We start from the raw sequence: 13,485 nt of genomic DNA on the forward strand, positions 1-13,485 counted from the left end.
CAGGGCCAAAACATGTTGTAATAGTTGGATAATTCTAAAAATAACACAAGGAAGGATATTGTAAAAGGAACTATATTGAATGCCAACATGAATGCACAAATAACATACCATCACAGAATTGCTGTGGCATTCAGTAGGGAAGATTTTGAGGGACTAATTATTGATTAGTATTATTGCACAGAAAGATTGAATTATCAAAATTGCAGGCATACAAGGCCTAGTTTCGTACTGTAGAATTCTGTGAAATCATTGTATGAGTTATGAGATCATGAAATACTTGTGGTCAATAAGCAAACTATGACACTCCAACAATGACAGCTCTCGAAAAAATGACCATAAACACAACACTTGATTAATGCACATGATGCAGACATTAAACAGTGTTACATGCAGAAAAGCTAATTCTATGGACCTAGGAGACATGTGAAACTGTCCTCTGATTACAGGATGGAAAATAGTTAATCCTGTTTGAAAATTATGGAGTCATGCACCCTCCAGGTTATATAGAAAATGAATACTTCAGCTTGATTTAGTGGTCAATCTGAAAGACAGCATATACGATGGTAAGGGGGTGCAGAGGTGACTTGGTTAGGGTCTTCTTACTCATGTAGAGCATTAAAATGAATGTTAAATGATGCATACAGACTTTAAACAGCAAACATAGCTACCAAGGCATTACATTTTGGAGCACCGCCTTTAGGTATTGTCCCCTAATGGTGGCAAATTTAAATCTCTACTATGTTCCAACAGTGTGGTTCCATCATAAGAGTAAACAGGTCACAAAATTGTTTTCTTGCAGTCAGGATATGCCCATATTAAGCATAACAAAAAGGTAAACAAGTTGAAGAACACACCTATCAGTTGAGCTGCTGAAATCATGTCTCGCACATCAAAATATCTAATTTTTGAATAAAATTATGCCATCAGTCAAAGTATTTAACTGTTCAGTCTCATCCCTTGTGTTGTGTTTAGTCTTATCTAATATAAAATACATTTTATTGGCCCTGTCCCAACTTTTTTGGGATTTGTTGCAAGGGTGAAATTTTAAATGATCACATAATTACCTCAAAACAATAATTCTGCTTCACTTTAACAACTGATTTGTTGTCTGTACATAATGTTCTACCTTGTTAACATATTATTTGTTTTGAAAATGCCAGCGTTTTGATTTTATTCACAAAATACAAAGTGTCCCAACTTTTTTGGATTCCGCTTTGTAACATCCACCCAACGTAATAACTTCCCATCAACGTAATAAAAAAGTGTTAATTTCAAACGTAATACGTTGGTGGGTGTTACAGTGGTGGGGGCATTTTTTTTTTTTCAGGGGGGCACATAAATTGGCAAGAGAGAACAGGGGCCAGGAGGGAAATCTACAGTGGCCCTGGCCGACCCTGGCCCCTGTCTAGAACCATCTGTAGAGAGTTACTTGTGCACAATCCCTGGTGCTGAACAAAAAAGTGAACTTATTTTTGAAAAAAGGTTTGCACACTCCTTTGGATTTTTTTTTTCTTCTTTAAGTTATTTTTTTCTTTTTATTCACTCATTGGCGAGCATGACGTTTCCACCTCTCGGTCTTCCTCAGATTCCTCAATGAAACTCAACCTTGATGTTCATGTATTAGATGTGACATGCCAACCTGTGAGGGCCTGCGGTGGATACTCACACCAGGACCCATGACTGACTAGTTATGACACCGATAACAAAGACCCTACTTTTGGCTTTTATGCTGTAGGCTCTATGACCAATTGAAATCTCTGTGTTAAAGGACGACTTCAGTCAATTTCAATATGCTGTTGTATTGTTCAGTACCCGGTGATGCCACATTTTTTGGCTCAGCCCTTTCCGAGATCTGAGCTATTCTAATGGGGGCACCGTTTGTTTACATTTTTAAAAAATTAACAAAGGCCTACTCCAAATATTTTCCCAAAAGGTACCGCTGTTTGCTAGTTGTCTGCTGATGTTGTATAACCTTTTGGATGTTTTTGGGAATAAATAAAAATGTTTTTTTGAAATGTTAACAAACAGCTGCCCCCATTACAATGACCAGGATCTCGGAAAAGGCTGAAGAAAAAAAAAACAAAAACAAAACTCTGGTACTGACAAGTCCAGGGTAGTGTGAGCATTACAACTGCATGTTGAAAGTGGCTGAAGTTATAATTTAAGAAAGGAGTTTTACTGAAGCATTCTCATACAAGTAGAACCCCGGGTAAATGGGTTCTGTGAAACTTGTTCTAACTTTGTGTAGGAGAGTCATTTTGTCAGACACACTGTAGAAAGACAAAATGCCTGCCCTGTGATCGACATACACTCCAATTGTAGAGGTGGGGGCGATGGGGATTGCAGTTTCTTTATTACAGTGCCAGAAACTGCACTTTCCAGTCTCACAGTACAGGACCCATGATTTCTCATCATCACGAAAATCACAAACAGTCTTTATGCTCTTGTATGCTATCGCAATTTCAACGTAAGACTCCTCACTCTTCAGGTCCAGCTCTACCTCCACCTCCCAGTAAACGCGTCTACGAAAGCCCTGTTCACATAACACCTGCGCATATTCTGTGAGTCGGTCTGGATGATCTGGGTAAAGCTGTTTCTCCTTTCTGAATGTCGCCCTCTTGTTGCCTTCAGACAGGGATATAAGTCTGCATGGCGTGTTTGGATCCAGTGTGAGAGCACAGGAGTCTAGAGTGGATACAAAAGGCAAATACATCTCGTTAAATAATTCACACATATACATTAAATTGCATTACTAAAATGGTTTAAACTTCGGCACAGCCTTTTCTGACAAGGCTTGACCAGTAGCAAACGGAGGGAGGGGGTCAACCATACTATTTTGGAGAACTTAATTGTTATGCAAGAGGTCAGACCAAGTCTCGAAACGAGGTTCGCAAGTCGATGAGAATCAGGCTAACGGATGCCCAGAATTATATCTATATACTCACACTTCAAGAAGTCTTCCCTGGTGTCTGGCATCTTCACACTTGTCACTAAAGAAATGTAGAGATGAGCAGAGGAAGTTGCATTGAGTAACATAAACCAACTCTGTTAACAGGAAACAATACTGTGTAAGCTTGGGAAAAATCCATTCATAATTGCATGTCTTACTTCAACATTTTGTTTTTTCAATGTCCATCAATATTAATAACATAGCATAATAATAAAAGACCTGGCCTGGGTATTTAATTTGCATCAGCTATGACGGCGTGTTTATTCAAACATCTGTATGTCTACTGTACCAAGATGTCCCCTGAACAACATTTACCTTCTCCTGATAACTTGATCACATGCTTGCAGAGTTCTTCCACTTCACTCTTCAAAACAACCAGAGATTTACTCAGGTCCTCAAATGACATGTGTGGACTGAGAGTGTTGCTGGGAGAAGGTTTGCATACAGAGGACTTCAGGACCTGGAAACTCTACAAAATACAGAAAATACACAAGTGTATCGATCAGGCATAGAATACAACATAATGAGTAAAAGAAGTCAACATCTGACAGCTCACCTGGGAAACTCCCATTGTCACTGTGACACAGCACTCCACACCACACAGTGCTAACTGCTCACAACGAAATTACATTTGTGCCTTACCTGTGCAAGGGGGCACGCGAAGGGAACAGTGTGGTGGGACGGTACCATGCTCAGGCTACCTCAGTCATGGAGGAGGATGGTGGAGAGCACTGGTTAATTAAAACCCCACCAACCAGGTGGATCGGGAATCGAACCAGCAGCAACCTTTGGGCTACAAGTCTGACACCTCAATCCAGGTGGGCAATTATTTTGTGGAAAGGGCCACATTGGGTTTTGATTATTGACCTAAGGGCCAGATATCGCAGGCAACTTGTCTGTGTCATTAATAAGAAATAATATGCACTGATATCATTTGTTGGCTATTTATGTCCTGCACATAGTAATGAAATACATTTAGATGTATAGACTATACCAGGGGTTCCCAAACTTTACCATGACGAGGTCATATACCGATAGATTCCAGCCAAGGCCCCCCTGACACGGGCCGTGCCACACTATTTTTTTCTGTGCACTCTTTCACAACCACAGTCTCGATTTGTGCATCAGTGCCCCATTTGGATATAAAATACAGAATTCAGTGATGAAAAAGATTATTATAATGCAGTTCTCAACTGATGGGAGTATTGTTTAGTTTATTTTTTGCTTATTTTGGTGTACATTCATTAATAAATTATTATTATTATTTGCTATTCTTTTTCTTCCAACCTGCCGCGGCCCCCCGGGGGTCCCCAGCCCCCACTTTGAAAACCACTGAACTATACAACAATAGTCTAATCTGAAGCCATTAGCCATTTTAAGAATGTTGGCTAAGAGTAGCATTTTGAATTTAAGGGTTGTGTTTCAGCGTCCCGCATGTGGCTCCTGGGCCTGACTTTTCCCACCTCTGCCCTAACCGCTTACCCATGACTATCAGTGATGGCCATGTTATTCCTCTAGTTCAGTGTTTCTCGAACTTTTTCAGACCGAGGACCACTTAATCGCCCCAAAAATGTTCAGGGACCACCTGTCAACTGAATTGACAGTTGAGGGGTGGTAATTTGACACTGCCAATTTCGATGCAGATTACTTCGTTTTTTATTCATATTTACAAGCCAACTCTTATTGTGGTGAAAATATCACTACAGCTATGTTTAGCGTTGTACTACTGTCACAAATATAGCCTAATGCTAGCTTGTCTTGGAAAAGTAAAAATCTCCTTGCGGACCACCTGAGCTTTGTTGTGGACCACCAGTGGTCCCTGGACCACACTTTGAGAATCACTGCTTTAGTTACCTGGAGGTAAAGGACGTGGTCTTCCTCAACTGAGAGCTTCTCCAACTGAGCGTGTCCTCTCCTCAACTCAGCCAGCTCCTGCTCCAGTTTCTCCAAAACATCTTCAGCGTCTCTCACCGCTGCCTTCTGCTGAGCTCTGATCAGCTCTTTCACCTCAGAGCGTCTCCTCTCAATAGACTCCAGCAGCTCAGTGAAGATCTTCTCACTCTGCTGCTCTGCCTCTTGGGCAGAACGCTGTAAAGAGTAGAGTAGAACAGAACAGAACAGAATAGAATAGAATAGAATAGAATTGAATAGAATATAAAATAATATTATAGAATAGAATAGAATGAAGTAGAATAGAATACAATTTTGCTTGATGGCAATTCTTATTGTTTCTTAAAAGGTGGTTGTGCAGGTTAATCACCACTGATGATTAATAGATTGACAAATGGTCTGAAATGGCCTTAGAGTCCATGTGTCATGAGGTCTTTAATGATTATTGTTAAACAGAATTTACTGATGAGCGAGATTTAGTGACTCCCCCTCAACAGAGAGGCCATAGAATTGAGTCTCCAGTCTCCAACATGATGTCATGCACTGATTTATGGGGAAAGAATAACTGGCACTTTTTCATATAATACTACGTTTTGTGGTGCCCAACCAAATCAGATACAGTGGCTATAACATACTAACATGCAATTGAGAAAGTCAAAGCTTTAAAGGGAATTATGAACATTTTACGGCACTGAACGAGAGATAATATGTCAAATGTGTACTACTAACAAGAAAGTGGTGAAAATGTAAACATTCCTTGACCATTTAAACGGGTGTCAAATGTTGATAACTGACAATAGAATTCCTCCTTGCCTGGTGTGATGCCACACACACACACACACACACACACACAGCAGCATGTTTCCTGACCTGGTGTGATGCCACAGCCTCCTGCATCTCCAGCACTTCCTGCTCGGTCTTCTGGATTCTCTTCAGATATTCAGCCCTTGTCTTATCCAGCTCATTTTGCTTTGAATGATATTTGAAAACACACACACACACACACACACACACACACGCACACACACACACACACACACACACACACACACACACACACACACACGCACACACACGCACACACACACACACACACACACACACACACAATTTAAAACAACATTAAGCAGGTATTGGAGTGGACAGTCCATATTTTCATTCCATACAAAGACATAGCAGCACAAAATGCCTTAGGAAACATCCTGCTATATTAGATTTGCTTAACCCCTTTGTAACAACTGAACCATAGGCCTACCTCTCTTTCCTTCCGTTCAACAGCAACAAAGACTGCATCGTGACCTTTGTGGTCATCCATGGTGCACAGCATGCAGATACACTTCTGGTCAGTGCGACAAAACACCTCCATCAGCTTGCTATGCTGAGGGCAGATCCTCTCCTCTAGACGCGTGGAGGCCTGGACCAGTTTGTGATTCTTCAAGGCAGGGATGCTGTTGTGAGGCTCGATGTGTGTCTGACAGAGAGAGACCAGGCACACCAGACAGGACTTGACAGCTGTCAGTTTTCTTTCAATGCAGAAGTCACACTCCACATCCCCTGGCTCAGCATACGAAGCAGGAAGAGTTGGAGAGACAGTCTGAGACGCACTGCTTTTTATTTTCTCCACCAGTTCAGCTAGGATGGTGTTTTTCTTCAGGACAGGCCGTGTAGTAAACGTCTCTCTGCATTGAGGGCAGCTGTACTCTCCTCTCTGGTCCTCTTGATCCCAGCAACCACTGATGCACTTCATGCAATAGCTGTGTCCACATGGGCATGTTACTGGATCCTTCAACAACTCCAAACAAACGGAACAACGCAAGGGATCTTGATCTTCAATGACTGCTTCTGCCATGTTTTTTCAGGTAATATTGCTCCCAAATACTTCCTAATCGACGCAGATTGACTCACGCCAAAGCGCAAAGCACCATTTCTGGGCAAAGTTTCGTTTCTTCTTAATTCCGGGTATGGGGAGAGGGAGGAGTCTGGCACCATCATCGCACTGAAAGGCGCCGCACACGCTGAACACTTTCCAAAATATAGCTTGGGAAATGGCCATGGATGCAAAGCAGCTCATTAACATTGAGACTTTTGAACTCTCGAGTCTGTGTCGACACTTCGCCACTTTCTCTATGAAAAGCGCCCGATGAGGTTCGTTGGTGCGTAATCATTCCATTCCATTGCATGTGTGTAGCCTACCAGTGCCAAATAACAGCGATGCGCAGCCAGTGTCAGATGCCCGATATACAGTCATCTGCGTAATGTTTTGACTAGTTTTAACCCTTGTAGGGTATTGTGGTTTACTTTTTTGATCAGGAAAAATGTATGAATTAGTCTATTATTTCCCATGAGATCCACTGGTAATGGCTACGTTTCTGTGAGAAACATGAAAATTACGTCCCCTCTTGCTTCCCCCTTTTGAAAATTGTCCTCCTAAGGCATTTACGCACAAGGATCACATTCCCGTCCATTCATAACAAAACTATTTACAAGTGGCTACTTCATAAGAAACGAAACTTGGCCCGCACAGTAAAGGAGATATTTGGTTTGCAACTATCAGACTCCTCCCCTCTATGCGATCTCCTCCCAACTTCAGAAGAAACGATAATTTAGTGAGAGTTGTCTGAAGAAAATGGCTGAAGCTCTACTCGAAGATCAAGATACATTTCGTTGTTCTATTTGTTTGGATCCGTTGAGGGATCCCGCCACCATTCCATGTGGTCACAGCTACTGCATGAAGTGCATCAGTGGTTTCTGGGACCAGAGAGGAGAGTGCAGCTGCCCTCAATGCAGAGAGACGTTTACTACACGGCCTGTCCTGAAGAAAAACACCATCCTAGCTGAACTGGTGGAGAAAATGAAAAAGATCAGTGAGTCAACTGCCTCTCCTACTCCTCCTGCTCAGTGTGCTGAAGTTGGGAATGTGGAGTGTGACTTCTGCACAGAGACTAAACTGAAAGCTGTCAAGTCCTGTCTGGTGTGCCTGGTCTCTCTCTGTCAGACACACGTAGAGCCTCACAACAGCATCCCTGCCTTGAAGAATCACAAACTGGTTCAGGCCTCCATGCATCTAGAGGAGAAAATCTGCTCTCAACACAACAAGCTGATTGAGGTGTTTTGTCGTGTTGATCAGGAGTGTATCTGCATGTTGTGTAGTATGGATAACCACAAGGGCCACGATACAGTGTCAGCTGCATCAGAACGTAAGGAGAAAGAGGTAGGTAAAGGAGCTAAGCAACCCACTGCACACCCAGTCATATAACACATGGAACAGATGCAAACTAGAAGCACTCAAGAGAGCACAGACCTCCGCCAAGGAAGCTGCTTGATAGAACATTTGACTATGTTACACCCTAGGTCTCTCTGCCTTCTTTTTGTTGAGTCCCCGGAATTCAATTTCTGGTGACTAGGGGCATCTAGATATATAGGCCAGCAATGGTGAAGAATCTTTTAAAAAGTCCTGAATCCGGTCTGACTCTGTGATCCAGATCACCACCCGAATTGAATCACTTGTTCCTTGGGTCATTATTAACAAACCCACAAAGTTCCGTCCAAATTCGGTGATTAGTTTCTGAGTTATGCTGCTGACAAACAAACAAACAAACCAACGCAACCGAAAACATTACCTCCTTGGTGGAGGGGCTGACCAAAGCTGTCATGGACCTTGTAGGCCTACTGTTTCTCATATCTTTGTGGCCATGGCCAAAGGAAGTTGGCTAAAGGGGAAATCATGAGAAATGTTCATGCTTGCGGCACTAAGTTTGGCCCTTGTGCACATTACCATGAAAGCTGGCAATAACAAGCAAGCTTTTTTAACCATCTCTCTAGCTCTTATCATGCAACAAACAAAATGCTTTGGAGGTGTGCGGGAACCGGACGTGCAATTTGGTGTATGCTGCATGCTGCATTGGCTTTGGCACCTGGAGCGACATAGACACTGCGTTCAGGCTCTTGAGATCATAGGCACAGCGTTCAGGCTCTTGAGATTTGAGGGGTTTTTTTAGAGCTGAATGAACACATTCTAAAGCAAGAGGAGGGTCTTAGCTTTTAAATGAAACATATTTTATGTTTTTTTTTTTTTGTGTGTGTGTATTGTTTTGTTTTTATAGGCACATTTTCGCAAAAAGGGCTTAGGCACTTAGCAGTTTTCTTGCAGGTGGCAAAAATGGGTTAACCTGGTGCATGATTATCGCCCGCTTTCATGGAAAAGAGACAAACTGCCCGTAAGACATGATTTTCCTTTCGGCCAACTCTCTTTGTCTTTCAAACATACAGTATGTTTGTGTGTGTGTGTTTCTACTTTAACCCCTTTGCGCAGAGTCTAACATCCTTGCTATATATATATATATAATGTTATAACCTTACTGTCACCAAAATTGTAATGGCTCTGTCTGAATCTGTTACTTAAGGCTCTCTGGTAATGCTGTTATGATGTAGTTGAGCATTTTCAGCAAATAGTGAATAGGCCCGCCGGCGAACCCATCTGCAGTAAGAGGCTACGTAGGCCAAGTTCTTCTTTCCCAGAGACCAATATTGATGCAGCAGGAACTGGGCTATTGGCCTAGACCAGGAGTTCCCAAATTATTCCAACGTGGGGGCCACCTGAACATTTCTTTAGGGCCCACCTCTGACCCAATAAACAACACAGCTCAAATAAAGAGGCAACAGAGTCACTGTTTAAATGTGAGTGGTTTCACCGCTGTTTAGGTGGCAAGCAAATGTGACCAATACACCACTGAGGCATTTTCGTGTGAAACTGTGGCTGCTGTTCCAATGAAGTGGGCACACAGCAATGTGCTATTTACAACTGGCAGTCTGATATCGGGAAGCAGACGACACCTGGCGCTTGGAAGAGTTCAGAGGTTTTTTTAAGGGCTTTTTTTTTTAGGGCTTATTGCTTTTATTTGGAGAGGACAGTGGAGGAGAGACAAGAAATGAGTGGGGAGAGACACGGGGAAGGATTGACAAATGACCCGGTCCGAAATCGAACCCGGGTCGCCGGCGCAGTAACCCAGTAGCCAGGTCGTGCCCTCCTAGTGACGCATCACCTTCAGCATTGCTACTCGTCAGGTCAAGAGCAATGCCGTTTGGGAAATGTTACTTGTTTTTTTTTTTTATATATATTTTTGAGGGGCTTTTTATGCCTTTATTAACAGGATAGAGTGAGATGCTGACAGGAAACGAGTGGGAGAGAGAGATGGGGTAGGGCTGGGAAATTACCCCGAACGGACTCGAACCGTTGTCCCCATGGGCATGCAAGCCCAGATGTGGGGGGGGCTTAGGGGAAATGTTAATTGTTATGCTCTTGGTCAGACCAAGTCTCAAAGAGATTTGAAAGTCGATGATAATCAGGCTTACCCAGTGCCCTACCGTGAGGCCACGGCAGGGCCAAGAGTTGAGAGTTATCTCTCTGTCTGCAGGGGGAGCATTTATTGTCTCTCGTCAGAGCTGCAGGAGCGCTAACTAACTCTGAACTCTATCCTCTATGCCGCCTCTGACAAACAAATGTGTGACCATACACCATTCATTGAGGAGTTTTATTGTGAAACTGTGGCTGCTGCTCCAATTAGGTGGACACAGGAATGTGTTATTTACAACTGGCAGTCTGATACTTGGATAGGGTTGAGAGTTATCGCTCTGTCTGCAAGGGGAGCGTTTAGTCTATTGTTCTCTCGTCGGAGCCGCAGGAGCGCTAGCTAACTCTGAACTCGGCCTCTGAAGGCTATTTGGCGAGAATGTGATGTACCCAGGCCTGACCTTCTGGATTAGAGTAGAGGAACTTTTTGAATCAACAACTTTATGGATTCAACAGTGTATGGTCACACATTTGTTTGTCACCTGCAAATGCAGCGGGAAAGCCACTCAAATTTAACACACACACACACACAACTGTTATTATGATTTTCAGAAAATCATTTCAAGGCCCACTTGTAAGACTTTCAAGGTCCAACGGGGCGGGGGGGGGGGGGGGGGATTTCAATATCTCGCAAAAGCTCAATTCTAATGCCATTCTAATGTGGCTTGGCAGGCTGACAGCAGGGAAACTTAATTGTTTTCTCCATGGAGGTCAGCGAAACGCGAGGCCCCAAATACAGACCGAGGAAGGAGTCCGCATATTGGAATTCTCTATTCAGATCAGTGGTATGGTACCCGTGACTGTTGGGTCAGTGGCTGAGAGGTTGCAAGTGGTGGACTGCACAAGAAGACGTCTGTTACACACACACTGCAGGGCTTAGCAAGCTGCCTGATTTGATTTTTTAAAAATACACTGTGTTCACTGTATGTGTTTTTGTAAATGCTTTTAAACAGAAAGAGCTGGGGGAAACAAAAATACAATTTCTGGAGAGAATCCAGAAGAGGGAGAAGGAACTGCAGCAGATCCAGGAGACTCTGTCATCTTACCAGGTCAGGAATCAGGAATCAGTCGATTTTAAATAAAGAGGCAGAGAACAAAAATCTCTGTTCAGTTATCATCAGCTGACATGTCACAAACTATATGACAGTGAGAAATGCCACCAATTACTTTTGTTTGTATTGCATTCTATCATATTTTATTCTATTGTAGTCCATTATTTCCACTGACGTATATGTATTAAATAGTATATAGGTCAGTGATTATTTCCCACATTATTCTATTCTATACTATTCTATTCTATTTCATTCTCTTATCTTCTATTCTATTCTATTCTATTCTATTCTATATAGCGTTCTGCTAAAGAGGCAGAGCAGCAGAGTGAGAAGATCTTCACTGAGCTGCTGGAGTCTATTGAGAGGAGACGCTCTGAGGTGAAAGAGCTGATCAGAGCTCAGCAGAAGGCAGCGATGAGAGACGCTGAAGATGTTTTGGAGAAACTGGAGCAGGAGCTGGCTGAGTTGAGGAGAGGACATGCTCAGTTGGAGAAGCTCTCACTTGAGGAAGACCACGTCCTTTACCTCCAGGTAGCTTTGCCAATGGTATGATAGCCTATCTCACCTATTTCACTCACCTTGTTGTAGTACATATCTGACTGTCGTTTGTTCTTTATTTGAAAGAGTTTTCAAGTCCTGAAGTCCTCTGTATGCAAACCTTCTCCCAGCAACCATCTCAGTCCACATATGTCATTTGAGGACCTGAGTAAATCTCTGGCAGTTTTGAAGAGTGAAGTGGAAGAACTCTGCAAGCAGCATATGATAACGATATCTGGAGAAGGTAAATATTGTAAACAGTGGAATATTATTGTGTTGTACAATAGCAGTCATGTTTTTGTAATCAAATGTAATCAAACTGACTGAATAGTAAATCAGTTGTTGAAAAATATTTGTTTTGTCAGAGTCAGAAACAATTCTGGCTCTGTGATGCTGCTGTCAACGTTATTGGTCATTAGCGTTAAAATACAGCATTAGACATCCTCCTGTATATGTTTATAAAAAACACTGTTATTATAGGTCTAACTGATGCAAAAAAACATCCCTGTGTCTTTAAAATGTTATTCATTGTCATTTTAAGTCATTGTTATTTCACCATTTAAATAACTGGGTAACACTTTACTTGACGCTGGTGTCATATGTATGACATAACAGTGTCATAACAGAGTCATGGTCGAGTCATAAATATGATGTCAATGTCATAAACGTTTTCTGGTCATGAAAAGTTGACATTGTTAGTTATGTGTTTACCATACCTGAATGTCACTTAATGATAAAGTCATAAAATGTTCATGACATTGACATAATGTTTAAGACACATGTATGACTGTTGTGACACTGTTATTATGTCATACATGTGAAGGCAGCGTCAAGTGAAGTGTAACCAAATAATCTTCTCATTCCATATTCCTCATTCCATTTTTGTCATCTGCTCATTAATGTATTTAGTGGCAGGTGTGGAGATCATTGTGCCCCAGGAGCCTAAAACCAGGGAGGAGTTTTTAAAGTGTGAGTACCAAATAGTCAGGATAACCATCTTATTAAGCTTAAAGGTGCACTGTGTAGGATGGTGGCCAGAGAAGGTATTGCAACTAAGCTGTTCATTGAAACTGGGTTGCCTGTTACCATCAAATTCTATGCGTTCATTATGACTCATTCAAATTGCACTTTTCGTACATGAAAAGGGGGATCTTCTCCATGGTCTGCCATTTTGAATTTCCAGAAATAGGCATTTTTAGCTGCAAAACTTAGTCCTTTGGTCATACTAGTAAATATTGGTTGATTATTTATTCATATTCATTAAATGATCAAATTTGGCAACAGGTAGCACAGTTTCAATGAGCAGTATAGTTGCAACACCTACTCTGACCAAAATCTTACACGGTTCTTGCCTGGTTACCACCAGGCCTAATCACAAGTGAGATTACGTAGGTCTGGTGACCTACCTACTGTAAATCCCGTAGGGGGCAGAATACTTGGCCAGTGCGACACAATTTTGCCATTTGTCATAAATCATCAGCTCACGCTACCCTTAACTAGTCAGTACCTGGTGACTTGCCTTTTTATTAATCAGCCGTTTCCAAGGTCCATGACATTGTAAAAAAATTTTACCGCTTAACACTCCAAATATCATCCCAAAGGTTATTGCTGTGTTGTAAGGTGTAAAGGATCTCCTTGAGGCCTTTTAGATTAATGTCGTTTATTACTGGCAGCTCGTCAAAACACACGTACAGTAGGCCTACAGT

The 13,485-nt window shown here is 42.1% G+C and overlaps 2 protein-coding genes across 2 annotated transcripts; one reads left to right on the forward strand and one right to left on the reverse strand.

The window, feature by feature from the left end:
• Positions 1–2,161: 2,161 nt before the first annotated feature.
• LOC134460160 (tripartite motif-containing protein 16-like) lies at positions 2,162–6,763 on the reverse strand. Its single transcript, XM_063212617.1, has 6 exons — positions 6,096–6,763; positions 5,711–5,809; positions 4,805–5,038; positions 3,240–3,419; positions 2,946–3,045; positions 2,162–2,685 (listed from the first exon to the last, which is right to left on the reverse strand). The coding sequence occupies exons 1-6, from the start codon at positions 6,687–6,689 to the stop codon at positions 2,162–2,164; spliced, it is 1,731 nt and encodes a 576-aa protein (XP_063068687.1). The 5' UTR covers positions 6,690–6,763.
• A 24-nt stretch (positions 6,764–6,787) lies between these two features.
• LOC134460161 (E3 ubiquitin-protein ligase TRIM47-like) lies at positions 6,788–11,794 on the forward strand. The gene is made up of 3 exons (XM_063212618.1): positions 6,788–8,051; positions 11,144–11,239; positions 11,540–11,794. The coding sequence occupies exons 1-3, from the start codon at positions 7,467–7,469 to the stop codon at positions 11,792–11,794; spliced, it is 936 nt and encodes a 311-aa protein (XP_063068688.1). The 5' UTR covers positions 6,788–7,466.
• Positions 11,795–13,485: the final 1,691 nt, after the last annotated feature.

The sequence above is a fragment of the Engraulis encrasicolus genome, chromosome 12 (genome assembly GCF_034702125.1).
Source record: "Engraulis encrasicolus isolate BLACKSEA-1 chromosome 12, IST_EnEncr_1.0, whole genome shotgun sequence".
NCBI classification, from domain to species: Eukaryota; Metazoa; Chordata; class Actinopteri; order Clupeiformes; family Engraulidae; genus Engraulis; species Engraulis encrasicolus.